Here is a 22,357-nt window from a genome sequence, read left to right as displayed (position 1 = left end):
GACCACCCCCGCTGTGGACTCCTGAGGTGGCCGCCCCAGAGCTCCAATGGCCGGCAGAGCCCCTTCAGCAACACAGACACCCCACCCACTCCCACACGTGCGCGCACACGTGCACACCACACCTCCATCCTCCACACCACTCCTCAGAGCAGCTCCGAGAGGGACTTCAGACCCTGTCCCCTCCCTCCTGAGGGCAGAGAGGTCTGACTGGCCCAGGTTCTCAGGGTAAAATTAAGGCAGGATTGGACTTGGCCGAGCTCCCCTCACAGCCCCTCCACCTTGTCCCGTCCCCCCCCTCCCCCCGTGGGCCCCTCTCTTCCTTCCTCCTGAGGCTCTGCTGCAGAAGGACCGAGCAGATGGAGCCCAGATGGGGACTGTCCCCATCTGTCCCTACCCACGGCCCAGTCCCAGGGAAAAACCTACATCTCAAGGACCCAGACTTCCTGAGCAGCTGGCCACAGCCCCACAAGGGTCTTCAGAACGCCCCTGGCCTCCGAACTAACAACCTGAACTCGGCTCGGGAACCGGTGGCCGGGTGTGGACCTGGTGCCACTGGACATCCAAGTCTTGCTCCTCAGGGATCACTCTGCTCTGGGATCCCGGTCCCGGGAGTCTGGAGTGAGGCAGGCAGGGACTCGGGGGAGCGCCGAGGGCAGAGTGTGTAAGGAGGCGTCCGTTCTCAGCTGCTCCGAGGGCACCACACAGCCCTGAGAGCCAGGCCTCCGTGAATTCTGCACCCCGGGGGCCTCACCGGCCTCCCTCATCCTGGCCCTGGGCTGGACATGCCTTTCCTAATGTTAACACCGTAACGACAATGACTCCTTAGTGTGAGTGCAGCCTCGGGCATACATAGTATTAGGTTCTCGGCTTCCGTGGTCATCATCCATCCTCATAGCCATCCGCGTAACCACTGTGCACAAGGTAAGCATGAACCCATTTTACAGCTGAGGAGACTGACGGTGTGCCCGATTAAATAACTTGCCCAAGGGTACACAGCTCATAGGTCGCTCAGAGGGCGGGTGTTAGAACCCTGCTCCTTACTTCCAGCCCTTCATGCTCTGTCTCTCCTGGGAGATGCTCTCCATTCAGTTCCTCTTACCCTCAAATCAGCTGCCCTCCTGCTGGGAACAAGCTCTCTGCGACTTGGAGACTAATGGCCTCCGGTCCTCCAGAGGAAGGGGTCTGCAGCACACTTCCACAGGAAGAGGAGGAAGTGGGCTGCAGCAGGGGAGACGGAGGTCAGACAACAGAGAGAACTTCCTAAAAGTGAGGGGCTGCAAACCACAGGGTGGGTAAGGGGAGCTGCACGTCTTTTCCCCAATTCCCCCCCAAAAAAGACATGCATGTCTCTGATGGCTGGGGGGAGGAAAAGGACACATATGAAATACCTTAATCAATAAAGAAAAAAGCCCCCCTCCCCCCCAAAAAAGACATGCATGTCTCTGATGGCGGGGGGGGGGGGATGAGACAACGGGGAGGAAAAGGACACATATGAAATACCTTAATCAATAAAGAAAAAAGCCCCCCTCCCCCCCAAAAAAAGACATGCACGCCCTCTCCATGCCTGCATTGACCCGCTGCCCGCTGTACGGGCCCCGGAAGGGCCATTCTGTGAGGCTGGGGTGGCTGAGATGCCAGCCTGGAGGTTCGTGCAGTAGGGCATGCTGGCGGCCTGCAGGGAGGGTGGGCCGGGAAAAATGCATCTGTGGGCTGCTGTTTTGGATGAAGGAAAAGACAGAGGGCCAGGGGCCGGGGGGAGGGGGCTGGCGCAGAATGCAGACTCAGCCTCCAAGGGAACATTCCGTCCAGAAATTCCTCACACCCGCTCCCCTTCCCCCCTCCAGCTCTCCCCACTCCCGCCCCCTGGGAGGCCTGGAATCTGGACAATTTCTCAGGTCAAAAGACCTTGTGACATCACATCTGCTGCCATGGCAACGAACCATGAGGTCACGGCAGCACAACCCACCAGGAGGGGAAGGAAGCTGGCGGGCAGGGCCGTGGGGGCCGGAATGTCCTCAGCCCCGGGACCCAGCGCGGGTTATTCCAGGCTCAGTGGTTCTAAAAATAGAGCCCTAAGCAGATGGAGGGAGGGGGCTGAAAGCAAGAGGGAAGGGCAGTGCCACTTACTGGGCACTTAGAGGAGGCATGGCGAGGATGGCACATTACACACCCCACAGTCTGTCTGGAGGGGGGCATCAACGGATAATAACAAAAACAACTGCAACAGCGGCCGCAGCAGCAGCAGACGGAGCACTCTGAACCCCATTTGGCAAAGGAGGAAACCAAGTCTCCGGGGAGCTTGGCCAGCTCCCTAGGAGCTCAGGTCTGCCCCTCCAAGCCTGTGTTCGCCCCTCACCTTCCTACCATCCCGGGGTGGAGAGCGGATGGGGCGGGAGGGTGAGGGGCTGGAGGGAGGGCAGAGAGAGGCAAGGCTGGACCCCCTGGGTGGGAGGGCGGCCAGCAGCCAGGGCCCCCTGACTGTGTGGGTGAAGTTGCCCCAGGGGCCACGTCCCCTCCCAGGCAGGCCAGGGCGCCAGGGAGAAAGAACAGGCGGGATGTGATCAATGAAACGTGATGCCTGGTTTTCCGACGCCCCCGGGGAGGGGCCTAGGCAAGCCCACTCCTGTCCTCTGGCCTTTCTCAACTCCCCCGGAGGGACCAGCGCCCAGCTCCTGGCTGAGGCTGGGCCACTGCGGGCACTCCCACCCCGCCGGCTCACAAGCGCTCGCCAGGCCAGCCCGGCCAGGCCCGAATAGTTCTCACCGCCTCCTGCCAGCCTCCCCCTGGATGCCCTTCTGCCTGTCAGCCAGGGACCTGGGAGCCTGTGCTTCTGTAGGCCCTTCCTCAAGGCCCTCTGGCCGCCTGTGCCCACGCGGAGCACCTGTCCAGCCTCATCTGGCGCCCCAGCCCTCCTCCTGGCAGCCCCCTCACCGCCGAGCCACACCCCACAGCTGGCAGCTGACTCCCGGCTCTCAGCACCGCCTGAGTGCATTTCCCCACTCAGGGACCCACAGGGCTCTGAGTGCTGAGCTCATCGAGTTCAAGTTCCCCAATAGGACTTCTGGACTCCTCCCTCATGTGGCCCCTTCCTCCTCGGGAGGATCCCACTGCTGTCCCCTCTCTCCTCTCTCTCTGCTCACACCTCCTCTCTGCTCACCGTGAATGCCATGCTTGTTCCCACTCAGGCTGTTCCCGCCAGCGCCCCAGCCAGGGCCACCGAGGTAAGACGGTATGGCCTGGCCCTCCCGTCTCCCCAGCAAGGACACTGGGTTAGCCCCATCGGTCTTGGTCATTGGTACCAAGGCCCCGCCCCTGCTCTGCCTCAGCCCTGCCACCTTCTGATCAGAAGGCCCTCTCTCCTCCTTCTCTCCTCTCTTCCATCGCTGAAGTCTTACCCTGACTCAGTATATGACTTCCTCAACCATCGCAGCACACACTGATCACTTCCTGCCCTGGACCCTAAAGGCCACCTCTGGTCAGAACCCCTGATTGAGCACTAACTGTTTCCATAATATAGTTCTCTCTCTCTCTTCCCCACCCCACCCCCAGCACGGTCCCCCAGGACGCTTCATCGGACCGGGGCCTCTCCCAGTGGGGGTCACAGGGCAAGTGGTCAGCACATTCATGGATGCCTGGACCTCCAAAAACCATGTCCCTTCAGAGCCCAGTGTGAGACCTCAGTGGACCCTGAGCATTTCTGTCTGAGACTCCCCAGGAGGACACCCTCCCATCAGCAGCTGCCTTCCCCCTAAGAGGTGTCAGTGAGCATGTGTTCCCGTGACAGCGACCCCCATGATGGCCATTTTAGGTGTTAGAGAGCGTTGCTGTTTCTTTTCTTTTTTTAAATATATTTTATTGTTTTTTTACAGAGAGGAAGAGAGAGGGATAAAGAGTTAGAAACATCGATGAGAGAGAAACACCGATCAGCTGCTGTTTCTTTAACCCAAGTCGTCTCCTCTCTAAGGAAGCTCTACCTACTAGGCTCGGCTTTGGAGAGCAACAGAAAATAAGCAAATCTGCCCTTCAGCACGTCCTCACTCCCATTCTACACCCCCTCCACCCCCATATTTTCCCTCTCCAGAGGAAGCCACTCTAGCTGTTGCACAAACTGGGATGTTCACCACCCCACACCACCACCACCACCACCACCACCACCACCACCACCACTCTGGGAATCCTCTGGAAGGAAATGCTCACAACTGCCCTCTTCTCTAAAGGCTTTCTCAGACTCCTCTCTCCTGGCCTTGCTTCGTTTTTAAGAATCTCCCAAAGATGGCGACCCAGGACCCTCAGTGCCCTCAGATGGAATTCATCAGGGCTTGAAGTTCAAACTGAGTAAGGGATTACTCCCCCATCAGACACGGTGCCCCACGCTCCAATGCACAAGGGTATCTTCGCAAGCCCCCTCCGCGGGCTGGCCCGTCCCCTGCAGTCCGGGTCCCTTGGGCGCCAGGCTGCACGTGCAGAGGGCTCAGCATCTGGCCGGCTTTGGTGGCCACTTGCTTGGCTATCTCCCTCGGGAAATTCCTTCTGGCTCTTGTTTTTCAGAAGCTGAGGAAAGCTGCTTCAGGAGTGTCCGCAGCAAACGAGGGCTCTCCCTCTCCATCCCCCCCACGGGCCCCGGGAGGGACGTGACCATAGGACCCTTCTCCCAAAGGCCTTAGGCAGCGTCTGCTGAGTAAGACGAAAACACTGGTTGAAGATTAAGCCACTTTGCCCTGGCTGGCCTGGCACAGGCCGGAAAGAGTGTTTGGCTGGCAGAGCCCTGAGGCTGGGCTGCATCCTGTGTCCAGGCATGATGGTCCTGATTGGGGGGCAGAGGGGAGGGTAAGGATTCAAGCAAAGTGGGTGAGCTGGGGACATAGAGAACATATGAGAGACAGACAGTCACCCAGTGTGAGGCAAGAGGGAAGGGGCAGGGCGGCCTGAGTCCAGCCCTGCGGAGGCTGAAGGGCAGGCGGAGAATGGGAAAGGAAGGAAAAATACAGCCCGCCCTTTCCTCCCTCTTTGAACCCACTCGGAGCACTTGCCTGGCCTGCTGTGAGGAAACAGGTGCTAAGTGCTCTCTCTGGGGGGAGCCAGACTTTCTCCCTTTTCCCCGGGGCCACTTTCTCACTCCCCGGGGACAGGCCGGCATTGAGCTTCCAGCATTAGCACCTCATCTCCCAGGCATTCCACTGAACGCCTGTCTCCCCGTCACTCAGTAAACCTGCAGAGTGCCTACTGTGTGCCAGACACAGCACTGAACACAACACGGAAAAATCCCTGCTCATGGGATTGACATGCGGGTGGGGGTAGGGGGAGCCTCTTAAACCAGATAAGCAAACAAGACTTATCAGATGGCGAAGCATGCTGGGAGGCCGAGAGAGCCGGGAAGGGAGATAAGGTTGTTGAGGGAAAGAAAATGCTGACACTTGAATAGTACCTGAGGGAGGAAACAGCCCTGAAGGAATGGGGGGGGGGGGGGGGGGGGGGGGGGGGGGGGGGGGGGGGAGCCTTCCAGGCAGAAGGAATAGCAGATGCAAAGGCCCTGAGGCAGCATCCTGACCCAGGAGAAGGGCTTGGGGCTGGAGTGAGCGAGGGGGAGGTGAGGTCCGGGAGGAAACTCTCCTGGAGGGCTGTGCCCACCACTGGGAGAGCCTGGGACTGTCACTCCCAGCCAAGGGGGCAGCCATTGGAGGCTCCTGAATACATAACTCAACGGGTTAACTGCTCCTCCTACTCTCTTAACCTTTTACAAGGCAAGGAGTATTTCCAACTCCCCATCTGCAGAGGGGAAACTGAGGTCACAAGAGGTTAAGCAATGTGTCCAAGGCCACAGGGGAAGCTGGGATCCACGGGCGGGGGGGGGGGGGGGGGGAAGAGGAGGGGGGGAGACACGAACTCCCCTGCTCATGACCACTCTGGGGGCACAATCTGGCGTCACGGCCCCTTCCCCACCAGGTGGCTGACCAGCCTCCGCGAAGGGCAGAGCCTGGGCACAGTGGGGCACATCACAGAGAGGAGAAGGTCCTCCTGGTGCTGACCGCAGCCTCCAGGCTGGAATGCCAACCATTCCCTCCTGTCCCAACCCCTGCCCCTTCCTCACAGAAACCAAGCTCTCTCCTGGTGGCCAGGCCTCTGGCTTCTGCCCTAGACCCCCGGCCGTGGGAGACCAGCCAAGGACATCCTGTTCTCCGGGATGGCAGCTGGGCTGGAATGATGAGAGGTCTGCTCACCCCGCCTCACCTCTCCTGCCCGCCCTCCAGGGTCTCTCTGAAATCCCAGAGAGACTTCTCCCTGGCAGCTCCACACCAGGCCTGCACCCTGGCCTCTCCCCTGCAGCACCCGGCCCGCCCCCCACCTAAACCCGCCACGGCCGCTGTGGTCAGATGACCTTCAGCTGGGCTCCGCTGAAGCAATCACACCCCACTTCTGGAGAGGCCCAGCAGGGCAGAGCGGAGGCCCAGAGGGAGGAGGGCCGCTGCAGAAAAGGGACTCACTCGGCAGGGCAGGGCCCCTGTGCAGAGCGCGGTGGCACTGGGCTGGACCCAGGAGGCGTCTAAGAGCCACCAGCACACACACAGACTTTAACTCCATCCCATTAACAGCCCTGAATGGAGGGAAGACTTATCGGCATGGAGATGGCCTCTCAGGCATCTAGTTCAGCCATCTGTGTGGCAGAAAGGGAGACTGATGTCCAGAAAGAGGGCGGGACTGGGCCACTGCCACGTGGCAGGAGACCAGGTGGCCTGGCTGAGATGCCAGCATCCAGGCAGAGCAGGTCATGGTACAGGTGTGCAGACACCTGTCACTGCCGGGCCCCCTGACACCTGGTCCCTCCCCAGGTCCCCACCCACATCAGTGTCGTCACTTGCCAGTGGGTCAAACTGTGACCACAGGGCCCCTCCATGACTCTCCTCTGTACACATAAACATGCACGCGTGCACGCACACACACATATACACATGCACAAGCACACACCTGCAGGCATGCAGGCTCCTCTCCTCCAGCCTCCAGGCCCCACCCACCTCCAGCAGCGGGTGAGGTGCAGGAGGGGCCTCTGACGGGTAAGAAGGCAGGAGGGAAAGCTCCCAACATTTCAGATCAGCCCAGCTGGGATCAGGCCACAACTCGCGGGAGCCCTGTCCTGTTCGTGCTTTTCCCACTGGGGGAGAAGAGAGGACTCCCAAGAGCAGAAAAGCAGAATCAGACAAGCAGCGTGGAGGTGGGACAGGCCACCTGAACGAGAACAGCTGCCCAGGCAGGTGGATTCTGTGGGTCACGCCGCCCTCCCCTGCCTCCCGCTGGAGGGTACCTGACCCAGGACCAAGCGGGCGGGAGGAGATGCCAGCCCCCGGTTCTGGAAGCTCCAGGACAACAGGCACCTGGCCAGGCCTGCAGACGGGCGAGATGCCCTTTTATGGTTTTTTTCCAAGGACTTCGGTCTCCAGATTGAAGCAGGAGGCCCTGCATCCCATCAGAAGGGACCTCATGACTCATTTCCTCCCGGCCCCGCTTCAGCCTCTCGGAGCGAGGCCCCCTCCGTTCCCTTTCCTAATTAGCCGGCACCCTTGGGGGCTGCCAGCGTGCTCGGGGCTGAAGTGAGCGGCAGCGGGGAGCAGAGGACAGAGGGGAGGAGGGGCTGGCGGGGTAGGGAGCCGACTGTCACTCACCACCAGTTCATGGTTGGATGGAGGAATGCAGGGGGCAGCCACCTGTAGGAGGAACAGAGAAAGGCAAGGTTAGCGTCTCTCATTCCTATGGAGAGCTGGGGGGGGGGGGGCTCCTGAGATCGTTCCACTGCCACCCGCCTCCGTGCACGACGCCCCTTCCCTCAGCGCGCACACACGGACCCCCTGCCGTCTGAGAGCCCACTGGGAGATCGCGTGGCAGCATGGAAAAATACTCAGGCAGCACCGCTGGCAGGGAGGGGGGCTGAGGAAGGTAAGAATGAAACGCACGTCTCTGTTTTCAAATGCTGCAGAAATATGCAGATGCTGAGAGACTGAAGGCCAGCGCACTCGAGCTTTCATCGCGGGATTCAATGGCAAGAAAAATAAGGATTTATTTTCTTTGTGCTGCTTTCTAAACTTTCTGCAATATGGTAAGATGTGTTTGGAATTTTTTTTAAAAACGTATTTAAGCCAAAACCGGTTTGGCTCAGTGGATAGAGCATCGGCCTGTGGACTGAAAGGTCCTGGGTTCGATTCTCGGTCAAGGCCATGTACCTTGGTTGCGGGCACATCCCCAGGAGGGGGTGTGCAAGAGGCAGCTGATCGATGATTCTCTCTTTCCCTCTTTCTTTCTCTCTGTGAAAACTCAATAAACAGTTTTTTTGTTTTTTTTAATTTTTTAATAAATAAATAAAACGTATGTAAGGTCTCTAGAAAAGGAAGCGTCGCCTCTTCCTGCTCCCCAAGGCCGAGGTGTCTTGCCCACAGGTCAGAGGGCACGCAGCGGACAATTCCCCAAAGCACTTGGGAAACGGGTGGGTGACGGGCCCTGCCAGCTCTCCCCGAGAAAGCCACCCCGTCCCTCACAAACACAGAGGCCCGGAGAGCGGGAAGCACCCTCTATGGGTGAGCTCTTACTGTATCATCACCCTCCTCTTCCTCTCTGATGGCCTGGGGGGAGGGGGGCGGGCAGGTGGCAACTCGGGCCTCCAGACAGAGGGAGGGGGAGGGGAGAGGGAGGGCGGGCTCGCTCCTACCCTAAGATAACATCCCTCTGCCAGCCGGCAGCCAAGCCTCTACCCTGACAATTAGCAGGGCCTTTATCAGAGACTCAATGTGTTCCTTTTTTCTAGCCGGGACACGTTTTTCTTGGAGCTCGTACCTCGATCTTGGCTCCGATTCCTGACCCCAGCACCAGGCCGGGGGCCCGCAGAGGGAGCGCAGGGGGAGGCTCTCCCTGGGGCACGGGGGGGTCTGGTCACAAGCTGCGGATGGCCATAAAGGGGGCGGCTGCCTCCACTCCCACCCAGTCACCACCCCGTGGAGGAGAGAAGGAGACAGCCCACAGCCCTGCCTGGGGCTGGCTGTTTACAGGGCCCCCCCCCCAGCCAGGCCCTCTCTCCATCCAACTCCTTCTGCCGTCCGACCAGCTTGACACCCAGCTTGACTCCCCAGCTCAGGAGGGGACCACACCCACGTGACTCGTGCCCTGACCTCCAGGAGGCCGGAGAGGCTGAAAGCATCCTGCTTCTTGACGCGGCCACGCTACAGGCTCCCTGTCTCTCCCACCTGCTCCCCGCCCCCCTGCTCCCCCCCTCCCCGCCCCACCCATTCATTCTCCAGCAAAGGTCCTTCACCCTGTCCAGTGTTTCCCAAACTTTTGACATATGTGTACCCCTTCTATAATTTCGTAACGCTGAGTACCCCTCGTACTCATGAGAACGTAGAATTAGGCGCAGCTAAGCACGCTGCAGTGCATATCCCCACCAAACTCTTCCCGTACCCCTGGGGGTACGTGTACCACACTTTTGGGAAACACTGATCTGACACAACTTTATCCTAGGACTGGCGGGAAAACCACACACAAAGTCAAAAACAGAGACCATCTCTAACACGCACTGAATATGTGCCATAGGGCAGGCATTAATAGCAGTGCTCTGCCCACGTAAAGCTACTGTTATACCTCTGGTTGAGGAGCAGGGGGCGCAGAGAAGTTAAAGATTTACTCAAAGCCACACTGCTGATCAGAGGGAGAGGGGAGGGGGGAGGGGGGAAGGTGCCAAGAGAACAGACCAGGAGGAAAGGACGGTCCCAGAGGCGACTGTGGCCCGCAGGCTCCCTGCCCACCTTGCCCACCAGACGAGGCCTCAGCCAGGGGGCACTGCCCAGCCGGCCAGGGTCCGGGCAGGAGTGTGCATCTGGCAGGGGCCTCCTCCCTCTCTCCGCCCACCTGCTGCCCCGAACCCCAGTCTGGAGCTGGTGGGTTCCCCTGATGAGGCCGGCCCCCAGGGCTTCTCCCCATTCCTGCTGTCCCCCCTGGACGGTGCCCTCCGGTCCTTTCTTCCTCACATAAGGGTAGGTTCCACTCTCCATCCCGGACTGGGGCTGGGGAAGGGAGGGGGTTACGCATACATTTTGGGCAGGGGCAGCCCGGGCAGCATCCTCAGAGAACAGCAGGAGGTCTCTCTCCCAGCACCACCCAGAGGCCGTGCAGAGAAGGGACCCCATGTCTCTGTCCATCCCCCAGAGGCAGGGACAGCCCCTCAGCAGAGTCACCCCTTAAGGACTCAGGTCTGAGGTGCGGCAGTGGGCCCCCAGCGAGAGGGCCTGATGCCTGGGTGCCCCCAACACCCTCTTCCACCCCTGCCCACAGCTGTGCATGCCAGCCAGCCTGCTGGCCAGACCACTAACCTTGTGTGTTTCCCTGTTTCTCTCTCTCTCCCCTACTCCCCCCCCCCCCCCCCCCCCCCCCGCCTCTCTCTCCCATTTTTTAAGCAGAGAAATGTTTCCTTAAAAGGCTCTCTCCTTCCCTCCGGCACCCTGGCCCCTGGCCACCCTCTCAGGAACCTGGAATGTGCCAGGCAGAGCCAAGGCCCCCTGCCACTCAGAGGCCTGTGCCCTGAGGTCCCGCACTCCTGGTGTCAGCCATGGCTACCCCACTGCCCCATGGGGACCCAAGCAAGGGTCCTCCCTCTGCAGAGGGGGCTGGCTCCGGGGGTCTCCAGGGCTGGCTCCTGGTCTGCCACCCCTGCCACCTGCCCAGTCCCAGGGCTGGCAGCATCGCGGTGCAGGGCTCGGACCCAGGAAGTCAGCCTCAGGTGAGCCTCCTCCATGGGTACCTCCGAAAGCCCCCTACACGCTGCGGGCTCAGCGGGTCTGGTGCTCAGTCTTCCAGCTCTGAAGGATCTAATGATAAGCCCGCAGCAGTGAAACCTGTTTGGCTCACTGAATAGAGCATCAGCCTGCGGACTGAAAGGTCCCAGGTTCGACTCCCGTCAAGGGCATGTACCCTGGTTGCTGGCACATCCCCAGTAGGGGGTGTGCAAGAGGCAGCTGATCGATGATCCTCTCATCATTGATGTTCCTAACTCTATCTCTCTCCCTTCCTCTCTGTAAAAAGTCAATAAAATATATATATTTTAAAAAGACCGCAGCACAGCCACTGCTCCCATCTCACTGTGACAGGCCTGCTCTGTGCTTCACACGTCGCATAAAGTAACTCTCCCATTCCCTCGGCGGCCCTGAGCACCCCGCTGTGCGGGAGAGGAGACCGGGCACAGAGAGGGGACGAGCTGTCCCCCAGGGGAGCCCCGATGCAAGGCCAGCAGTCCGGCTCCCAGGAGAGACACGCCCTCCCCTCGCTGCCCCCTGTGCTGACCCTCCTGCAAACACTGCTTCCCACAGAGCTGGTCACCACGGCAGTGACAGAGGAGAGCTTTCAGGAGCGCAGCTATGCGACAGCTGCTGCCCTGAGCCCCCGCCCTGGACTCACTGGATCCTAATGGGAAAATGTCCGGGGTAGGCACTGCGATTACCCCCATTTCACAGATGGAGACACTACGGCACAGAAAAGGGGACGATCTGCCCAAGGCCAGGGCAGCGGGGCGGTCCGGCTGCAGAGCCGGTGAAGGAAAGCTGGGGCTGCGGCCAGGAGGGGAGTGTTCCAGGCCCAGGCCGGGGCCAGAGCGTGGCATTCGTCAGCCCCACCAGCATTTTCTGAACTCCCAAAGTCCCGGGCACAACGCCAACAACAGGATGTGTCCTTGGAGCCCCGCCTCCCCCACCCCAGGACAGGAGGGTCTAAACGCCAGCCAGCAGCCGGCCCAGGTGGGAGCTCCCCACATGACCCGGCCCTGCTCTCCCCTCCACGGTCATTCGGTCCCCACCCTCCTCGTCCAGGACCCAAAGCTGCACGTAAAGGGGAGCTCCTCTCAGTAAATGGACGCCCAGCTCCTCTTCCTCAGGGCTCTGCACAGGCTGGTCCCTCTGCCTGAGAGGCTCCGAGCCCCGCTGTGAGTACAGCGGGGTCCTTCCCATCCTTCTGGCTCTGGCTTAGATGTCACCACCTCAGAGAGGCCCCCCCCGACTCCCTAAGTTACACACACACGCACATGCACGTGCGCGCGCGCACACACACATGCACAAACACACGCACATGCACACTCACACGCACACATCCATATCTCTTCCTTTACAGACCTAACTACGATTCATAATTACAGATGTGTTTGTTTCCTCGTCTATAATCTGTTTCCCCCCATAGAGAACAAGTGCCACGAAGCAGAGAACACATCTTGTTCATCACACGAGGCCCAACGCACAGTAGGTGCACACACTGAGTCCCAACACATAGTAGGTGTGCGCTAACTATCTGTGGGAGGATGAAAGAGACTCAAGGCCTGAGGAAGAAAGGCACCTGGCACCACTAGGGAATGAAAATTCACCTCCATCTGTTCAGCACCCACTGCTGGTACGCAGAGCCGGAAGCCTAACCCTGCCGTATGTCTGCTCTCTCTGAGACCCTCCGTCCCGCAGTCAGGCATGTGGCTCCCATTACGCAGATGAAGGAAAGGAGGCTCGAAGGTCGTGGCAGGTGCCCCCGGTCAGCCAGCCGGGAGAGGGGGGCTGCGGGTGAAGCCTGGCTCTGTGGCCTCCACACAGTGCTCCTTGTGGAGTAAGAGGGAACTCAGGCTCCGCCCAGCACTGCGCCCAGCACCTCGCTCCTGGGTTAAGTGGAGGAGCTGGTCTCCAACGGGCCGGCACGCCACCTCAGAGAAACCCCAGGCTCCTACACGTGCCATGCCCTCCAGAGGGGCACCCACACCCACACCCACGCCCACCCACCCACACCCCCTGGGCTAGACAAGGCAGCCTTGTCCCCAGACAAAACTGGAATCGGGCAGGCTCCATGGAGGTGGGGCGCTTTCACTGGTCTCACCCGCTGGCCTTGTGAGTCCTGCGAGGCCGGGAGGCCAGCTGGTCACTGTCCTCGGGAAGCCCAGGCGCCTTGCTCAGAGCCTGGGGTGTGGCTCAGGCTTTGAGAGGTGGAGACGGGGAAGGGCCGGTGACCGAGGGGCGGGCACCCGGTCTGTGAACTGTCCACACTGGGAGTTCCCATCCCGAGTCCGAGGCTCTCCCACGTGGGCACGGCATGGAGGGGGAACCCCGCTGGGCTGGGATGTGAAGTGGGGGACGAGGAGGAGGAGAGGGCACCGAAGGGCACACTGAAGGAGATGAAGAAAGAAGGCCGGCCGCAAACTCTCTTCCCATGTTGTATCGTGGGCAGCTCTGCGTGCCCAGCAGCGAAGTGAGGTGAAGGGTGGGAGCTGAAGGCACAGGAGACGGGCAGGAACCCCAATAACAAGCGGGGAAGAAGGAAGTGGGGGGAGGAGCCCCAAAGCCCAGAGACAAGGGCCCATTAGGGACCCGAAAACCGGAGGCCTTCATCCCCACCTCAACAACACACACACGTGGGCAGACGCCCCTCCAGCCTCTACTTTACCCCCCATACCCAGGCATGGAGGGTGCCTGTCCCCCACCCAGGCAAGGAGGGTGCCTGTCCCCCACCCAGGCATGGAGGGTGCCTCTCCCCCACCCAGGCATGGAGGGTGCCTCTCCCCCACCCAGGCATGGAGGGTGCCTCTCCCCCACCCAGGCATGGAGGGTGCCTCTCCCCCACCCAGGCATGGAGGGTGCCTGTCCCCCACCCAGGCATGGAGGGTGCCTCTCCCCCACCCAGGCATGGAGGGTGCCTCTCCCCCACCCAGGCATGGAGGGTGCCTCTCCCCCACCCAGGCATGGAGGGTGCCTCTCCCCCACCCAGGCATGGAGGGTGCCTCTCCCCCACCCAGGCAGGGAGGGTGCCTGTCCCCCGCCCAGGGTGGGTGGTTCCAGACTTCCTCCTGCCCTTCGCACAGCAGCAGGTCTTGCCCCCAGCTTTGCCTGCTCGCCCAGTGGACCACACTCCGGGAGCCTGTGGCCAGGATGTGGCCGTTCTGAGTCCTGGCCTCGGAGGCCACACCAGGGAGATCAAGAAAAACGCCGCCAGCCCGCCAGCATGGCTCCGTGTTTGAGCATCGGCCCATGAACCAGGAGGGCCTGGTCCACTTCCCTGTCAGGGCACAGGCCGGGCATACAGACTCCATCACCAGGAGGGGGCGTGCAGGAGGCAACCGATGGCTGATTCTCTCTCATCGTGGACGTTTCTCTCTCCCTCTCCTTCTCCCCTCCTCTCTGAAATTAACAAAAATGTTTTTGAAGAGGATAATACAGATAATGATCCCAGAGGGACCGGCCGCCCCCACTCTGTGGACAGTCCAGCACCTCAGAGTCGGAGTACAGGCCACTGGGCTCTGAGGAAGGCGCCTGCGGCCCCTGTGAGCTGGGCGAGGGCAGGGGGAGGCCCGCCCTGGGACAGGGGTTGGCTCGGGAACCAGGTGAGAGGTGTGTGTGCACCCCTTCAGGCCTGAGGGTGCTCAGCAGCCAGGCAGCCACAAACTGCCCTCGGCCTCGGGGAGTGGAGGGGCAGGGGCCCAAGGGGGAGAGCCCAGCCGGGCTCGAAGACACTGGGGGCCCTCCCGGGCTGGGCAGCAGGCCCTGGGCAGGGGGTCCTGGGGAAGTGGCCACTGCCCTGGCTCCATTTCCTCCCCAGGACTGCGCCCGCCCCTCCAGGCAGCCTGTGCTCGCAGAGCTGCGCCCGGCCTCCTGGCCGTTTCCTTCCCTTATATAGTTCTGTTCGGGCCGGGAAGGAAGTGCACGGAGTTCCTGGAGGCAAGAAGGGGCCTGTTCCCAGGGACACTCAGGCTGAGTGGGGAGGCAGGAGGCATGCCCCAGCCCTAAGTCCCCTCCAGAGCCAGGGAGCCAGCAGGGGCAGGAGGGGCCTGGCCCCCTCCCCGAGCCCAGCACAGGCTCCAACTCAGAGCTGGAGGCAGACAAGACACAGGGAGTCCGCGAGGGCCAACCCGGGCCCTGCACCCACAGTCCCAGCACCTACCCGCTCCCTGAATCCTCCTGGGCCACGTGCCTCGTGGCCCACTGACCTAATCCACCGGTTTCCCAAGCTCCAGCAGCCCCCCCCCCCTTATTCCCAACCCTCCCTCCTGCCTGGGGACCCTCCTCTCAGAGCACCCTCCTGGCCGCCCAGCCCACTGCCGGCCCCGGGTCCTGCAACACTCACACCCAGGCTTTCCAAGCAGGGAGCTGCTCTGCAGGCAGACACCCCCAGCCTGCTAGACTCACACATACTCACACTCGCTCTCACACTCACAGGTTCACACTCATACTCACACATACACACACACACCCATTCACTCTCACTCATATTCACACATACTCAAACACACACTCGAACACTCACACACTTACATACTCTCTCACACACACACAAACACACTCACACTCATACACACACACTCTCACACTCACACATTCACACTCATACTCACACATACACACACATACATACACACACTCATATTCTCACACATACTCACCTCATGCACACATACATGCACACAAATACATACTCACACTCATACACACACACATATTCTCACACATATACACTCATTCATTCTCACACTCACATTCACACACACTCATACACTCACACACACACTTACATACTCTCTCACACACACATACACACATACACACATACACACTGGCCCTTAGCCCATCAGCCCACAAGGGGAGAGGCAGGTGCCCAGCGCCCTGAGCTTGCAGGAAGGTGGCATTTCAGGCTGCAGCCAGAAGGCCCTGGCAGCAGCAGAGGAGGCCTGGCAGCGCCGGTGGGGGAACCAGCAGGCTCCACGCATGGAAGGTGGTCCCCTAAGAGCCCTGCTGGCAGACGGATAAGACAGCACCCAGATCGGCCCCCGCTGGAGACCTGATTGCATATCATCTTCTCTGAAGACCTGCCACCCCTCAAGCCCAAGGTGAGTCCCCACGGGTCTAGCTCAGGGGCCACGCTCACCCACACCCAGAATCAGTGACCCCCAGAGGGCTGAGCTTGGCCAGCTTCCTAGGAGGGACTCCCAGTGAGCAGGAGAGTCAAACGTTCAGCAAACCCTACTGTGTGCCAGGCCTGAGCACAAGAGGATAATCCAGGGGTCTGAAAGGGACCAGGCCATAGTCACAGGACATAAAAGTGAATAAAATCTAAATAAATAAATAAACAAACAAACAAACAAACAAAAATAATCACGGGACAAGGATGGCACTGTGGGGCCGCCGGGAAGCACCAGCGGGATGAGATAGCACAGCTGGGCCCAGGGCTCGGCATGTCCATATCCTGGAGTCACGGCTCTGCCCCCTCCTGCCTCCTCTAGGGCACCCAGCTCAGCACTGACACCACCCTGCTCCCCCGGTTCTGACGGCCCAAGGTTGTTAAGTCAGAAACCAGAATGTTGGCCTTGAGGCCTCCCTCCCCCCTCCCCCCATAAGCCTGGACAATGTCTCTGCCCAGATATCTCTCCCAGCCCGCCAAGCCCAGTCCCCTTAATCACAGAGATTACTGCACAGCCTCCTAAGACCCGTCTCCTCGCCCTCAGCCCTGCCGCTCTAATCTGGTCTGCACTCGGCTGCCAAGCAGCTATTTCTAAAATGCACACCCAGTCGTGCCTCTCCTGTGCCTGAGTCCTGCCGGGCTCCCAGCATCGTGGGATACAGCCCAGATGCCCTAATATGGTCCTCGTGGCCCTGAGGGACCCGGGGTGGCTCTCCTCACAGTCCCATTCCTCACCTCTCTACCTCAGAGCCCTGGCTCCAGCCAGAGAAGCCCACTGTCAAGTTCACTCTGGTTCTGTGGTGCCTGCTCTGAGGCAGGGGCTATCAGCACGTTTCACAGATAAGGAAATGAGGCTGCAAGAGGCCACGTGCTTAGGCCAAGGTCACACAGCCAGTAAGCAGTGGAACAGAGTGGCACGCCCAGCCTCCGCTCTGCCAGGGCCACCCCAGTGTGCCCAGCTGGGGGCCACAGGAAGCGTTTCGTGGAGGGCACCCTGTGCCTGGCCTTGAGGGCCGGGCTGAGGCAAACGCCCAGGGCCCTGGGAGAGCCTGATGTGCCCAGCGCCAGAGACAGGGGCCGGGCTGGAGGCCAGGAGGCCAGCGGGAATAGGCAGCTGCCTCACAGAGACGCGGAAAGGCTCTGGGCTGGGGCTGGCCGCGAAGGGAGAGCTCCGGGGGCTGTGAGCGCAGGGGGAGCCGGACAGCCCTGAGGGGCCCAGCCTGCAGGACTCGGAGGAGGCAGGGCCCGTGTCACAGCGGGGGGAAGAACAGACAGCGTGCCGTGCGGACCTCAGAGCTGCTTCTCCTGGGACCCGGAGAGCAGGGACAGCTCGGCCTTCCCTCCAGCCTGGGGCGGGGACGCTGGTTCCGAACAGGAAGGCCGATGCCTCGGCCTTCGGTACAGACCACATCGCGTCTAGGAAGTTCCTGAGAGGACCTGGGCGAGGAGAGGGCTGTGGCCTGTGGTCACGGTTTCAGTGGGCAGAGGGCAGCAGAGGGGACCACCTGGGAAGGAGACCAGGCCTTCCTTCAGCAACGCGAGGGAGGGGCCTTGGTGCCTGGCTCCCAGCTAGAGAGGCCGATGGATAAGGGTGCCTGGCCCTGGAGGGGCGCAGCGGCCCCGGGGAGGAGGCGGGCACGCAGGCAGAGCAGGATACACGCGTCAGTAACGGCTGCTGCTTCTCTGGGGTTCAGGTTCATCTGTTTTTCCAGAAATTAGACCCAGAGGGAGATGCTATCCCACCCCCTCACTCCCCGCTGAGGGCTTCTGTCTTTGGATGAGAAGCTTAAGGGACAAAAGTCTTTGACCCTGAGCTGCGCTATGGCAGTCAGGCAGGAAGGAGGCATGGGAAAAAGATCTCAGCGCCGGGGAAACCCAAGAAGGCAAAGGGCTCAGGGGCTGCTGACGGGGGAGTGGTGGGTGAAGGAGAGGAGGGGCTGGGCCAGGCCCCCCGAGGGAGAATTCCAGGGCTGGGGCCGCACAGGGACAGCAGAGGGTCCCCTTGCCTTTTTTTTTTTTTTTTTTTTTTTAATATATTTTATTGATTTTTTTACAGAGAGGAAGAGAGAGGGATAGTTAGAAACGTCGATGAGAGAGAGAGATCGATCAGCTGCCTCCTGCACACATCCCACAAGGGGATGTGCCTGCAACCAAGGTACATGCCCTTGACTGGAATCGAACCCAGGACCTTTCAGTCCACAGGCAGGCGTTCTATCCACTGAGCCACACCGGTTAGGGCCTCTTGCCTTCTTAAAGCAGACCAGCACTGCTCCCTGGCCAGGACAGCATGGCCCCAGGCCTCTCCCTTTCACACGTGCTGGTGCCTCGCAAACGGCAGGTGCTCACGGCCCTGCTTCCAGACCGCAGTGAATCCGGGGCACCAACGATTGGCTAACAGCATTTTCCCCCCCCTTTTCATTTCTTTGTTTTTCTGGCTAGCAGCTTTCGAGGGGAGGGAAATGCTACCCGAAATGTACTCTTCAGTTTTAAGATACATTCCAATTTCAGAAACATTAAATGTGAAGAAAGGCCTCTGGGATTTGAAGAGCCACCTTAAATTTTTGTTAGCTCTTCAGGCTCCCTGTGATGCCCACATCACTGCCCTGGGCTCTTGGCCATTGGGAAGTCCTTCTCAAGGTCTACCTACCTCCTTTTATAAAAGATTTAAGGCTGGCCAAAAAAATAAGAAGAGCAGGTGAGCCCTGGCCAGGTAGCTCCGTTGGTTAGAGCGTCACCTCCATTTGCCACGGTTGAGGGTTCGATCCCCAGTGAGAGCACATACAAGAATCAACCAATGAATGCATAAATAAGTGGAACACAAATATGTGCTTCTCTATATTTCTCTTCCATTCCTCTCTCTCTCTAAAAATCAATACATGATTTAAAATAAATAAATAAAAAAGAGTAGGATGAAAAGTAAACCCCACCAATCCCAGGTGACCAGGGGAAAATTCCACATCCTCAAGGCCCATCCGTAGCTTTTATGGTCCCTTTACCCCTAAAGTCCCTGTCGCACCTCCATGCCCCTCTGACTCTAACCGAAACCGGGGCAGCTGGGAGCAGTCCAGGTCCGAAAGCCTGGAGCACCTTCTGTGCGCGGGTCCTCATCTCCACAATCCTGAGCTCGCCGAGAGGAGGGGCCGGGAGTTTCCCCGCAAAGGGGGAGAGGCGTGAGGGAAAACTCCCTGGGTGGGGTGGGGGTGGGGGTGGGGGTGGGGGCGGAGGGGTGGAGGAATGGGATCAGGCATGGACGGGCTCAAAGCCCACTTTGCCACAGACCGGCCATCAAGGCCTGCACCTTCCTGGGCCTCCGTCTCCTCACCTACAAAATGGGGGCAGGGACCTACTGGCGGAGTGGTTGGAGGACTGAATAGTTAACTGAGATGACACGAGTCAGAATGCCCGGAACGTAGCATATGCTTAGTAAACCTTCGCTCCCCTCTATCTGGGCCAGAAGATATCCTTCTCTGGGCCTCAGCTTCCGCACAGAGCAGTCAATCGTATGGCACGTGCCAGGCACCAATCCAAGCATTTCATGTGTCTCAACTCATCTACCCCCACTTCAATCCTGCGAGGTAGGTCCTGTTCTGATGCCCACTGGACAGGAAAAGAAACGGAGGGCCAATAACGGAATAAGAAGAGGTCCCTGATTTCGAAGGCCCCCTCCGCCGGTAAGTCAGAGCTGGGAGCAGTGTAACACAAAAGCAAAGATTCCAGTCGGAGAAAAGCCACCCTTCTCTCTGAGCTCCCGGCATGGCCTAGGCATCTGTGTCTGGAAACCTACTCCCTGGGCCCAGAGGGCAGGGTCGGGAGTGAGTGTGATCCTTCTGCGCAATCAGCTCCAGTCAAAGCCCATGTTCTGGAACCCCATCTGCCCTGACGGACGGCACCAGGGGCCCTGGACGCAGGCGGTCCCCCGGGCAGGGCAGCCCGGCGTCACGTGGCTCCTTTAAATCCATCCCTGGCCCCGCTCAGGAAGGCCCTCTCACTCCCCATTAGCGGGCAGCAGAGACTTGAAGCGAAGCCAGCGCGGAGGGCCAGCGGAGGCCTGGCTGTCACCGGCATTGTTCGTCTCCATCTGACGCATATCCACCCCGCCGTAATGTTTCCTTGTTCCCTGGGAGGACCGCCGAGATGCCTGCATCTGAAACCAGGCCTGGAGGAGAGGGGGTGGAAGGAGGGGCAGTGGAAGACCTGGCTCTGTCTGGCTCTGCAAACACAGGCAGCTACGAAACGGGCAGGAGAGAGAAAGCATCAGCCCAGAGGTCCTGCCAGGAGGCAGCCATGCAGCCCAGGCCCCCGGAGGCACACACCAGGCCCCCGGAGGCACACACGGAGGCGGCGGCAGGGCCACTGCCAGGGCCAGAGGCAGAGTCACTGCCCGGCCACACCCTCCGCAGAGCCACACAGACAGGAACCCGGCCGCCTAGCCAACACACCCACTGGAGGGGCCTTCGGCCCTGACACCCTGGGTTTCAGGAAGCTCCAGGGGGAAGTGACAGAGCCGCCCACAAGGGCATCGGGGGAGGAGGGAGCGTGAGCCAGCAGAGGCGGGGGTGCGAGTCTGGGAGCGCATCCTGATCGCCCACAGGAGCCTGCCCACCCTCTTTGGCCGGGCAAGGGGCAGACTCCCCTTGGACTCACCCGGCTCACCTGAGCCCTGCCCGTCCTTCCGGAAGAGGCAAAGGCACACCCGTGGGAGCTGGACAGGAGGTGTCAGACACAGGATGGCAAGTGTGTAAGCCACAGGGTGGATCTGCTGTGATAACGGATAAACATCCTGAAAATTATGGAATGCAAACATGCAGCAGGAATTCTGGGAGTGGAGGGGGTAAGGAGGCGCAAGACAGAGTTCAGGGCTGTGGGGCAGCCATAGCATCATCACTGTCACTACTACTTTGTTAATCCTCAGCCAGAGGATACTTTTTCTATTGATTTTTTAGAGAGAGTGGAAGGGGAGTGATGAGAGTGAGAGCGAGAACGAGAGAGAGAGAGAGAGAGAGAGAGAGAGAGAGAGAGAGAGAGAGAGAGAGAGAGAGGCGCGCATCGGTATGAGAGAGACACACTAATTGGTTGCCTCCTGCACCACGGGGGCCAGGGATTGAACCTGCAATGAAGGTATGTGCTCTCGACTGGAAATCGAACTCGCAACCCCTTGGTGTGCAGACCGACACTCCAACCATTGAGCCACCCTGGCCAGGGCCACCATATTCTTTTAAGAGCTGCTGTGCCCTGTGTACTTGAAACACAGTATCACATGTAAATCTTTCAACATGTCCCACAGGCAATACTCCCCTGTTCCACATGAGGCCACTGAAACTCAGAGAGAAAAAAGCAAGTCTGTTCAGAGTCATAGAGCTCTGAGCCGCTGATCTGGGACTCAAACCCAGGACAGCCAGACGGTGAGATCTATTCGCCCTCAGGCAAGCCACGGCACCTGGGTGCTCAGAACACAACATCCCGCAGCTACGGAACCCATCGGGTGTAGAGGTACAGATGGAGGGAGGGGCTGATTCAGAGAGGCGTGCTCCGTGGGGGCGGGGGCGGGCGTGGACGTGGGGCCTGGACCCCAGCTCCTCAGGAGACCGAGGACCGTGGGTCTCACGCCGCCGTGACTCAGTGGCTGGGCGTCCGAGCAGCGTTTCCGGAGCCCCAGACAGCTCTGCTCTGTGTAGGAGCCACCTGCCCAGCAGAGACACTGAGCCGTTACTCATCCCCGTTACTCACTCCGCACCCCGCCCCTCGGCGCATCACTCCGTCCCGCTCCGTTCCCTGAGAGCGACCGAGGGGAGCCAGCCGATCTGCCCGCGGCTCCCTGCCTCGTTCCGCTACCCTGATCCTGCCAGCCCACCCCCACCTGCGTCACTGGGGCAGAGACCCAGAGGCTGGCCCGCTAACCCTGACAGCTGTTCCCCCCAGCTCTGTTCCAAGAAACGGCCGCCCTGGGGTAACGGTCCAGTCCCAGGGCTGGCAGGGACCTCCCAGCCTCCAGCTGTCTTCCCAGCGGACGCCCACCGGGGCCCCCAGCTCCTCCCACGGCCCCAAGAGCAGGCGCCTCTGTTCAGAAACGCCCATGGACGCGCAGACACTGAGCACGGGTTAGAAAGGCGGGACTCTCTAACTCGTCTGGCCAAAGGGAAAACGGAAGCCCAGAGAGGGGCAGTGATTTGCTCAAGGTCACACAGTGCCCAAGGGGGACTAGAAACGGGCCCCCTGAACCCCTGCCACCAGGTTCTCCGCTGCCCCTTCCCCCCCGCCCTGAGGCAGGGCAGGCCCCAGAAGGCTGCCCTCACACCTCCTGCTGCAGAACAGCTGCTCATCCCACAGCCCTGAAGGCGGGAGGTCTGAAGGCGAGATGAAACGAGATGAAAAGGGAGAAAAAGAGCTGCAGCCAGCCGGAGGCTGAGTGCAGAGC

At 60.2% G+C, this 22,357-nt stretch overlaps 1 protein-coding gene across 6 annotated transcripts in view; it reads right to left on the bottom strand.

Moving 5' to 3' along the window:
* The window catches only part of TNS1 (tensin 1), a 221,014-nt gene that overhangs the window by 98,688 nt on the left and 99,969 nt on the right, over positions 1-22,357 (bottom strand). For all 6 annotated transcript variants that reach the window (XM_036422215.2, XM_036422211.2, XM_045575829.1 and 3 more), the window contains one exon: positions 7,656-7,697. In XM_036422215.2, the coding sequence (XP_036278108.2) occupies positions 7,656-7,697 (42 nt within the window). The remainder of the gene's footprint in view (positions 1-7,655; positions 7,698-22,357) is intronic.

The sequence above is a fragment of the Pipistrellus kuhlii genome, unplaced genomic scaffold, assembly GCF_014108245.1.
Source record: "Pipistrellus kuhlii isolate mPipKuh1 unplaced genomic scaffold, mPipKuh1.p scaffold_m20_p_7, whole genome shotgun sequence".
NCBI classification, from domain to species: domain Eukaryota; kingdom Metazoa; phylum Chordata; class Mammalia; order Chiroptera; family Vespertilionidae; genus Pipistrellus; species Pipistrellus kuhlii.
This window is presented reverse-complemented; position numbering and strand designations above follow the sequence as displayed.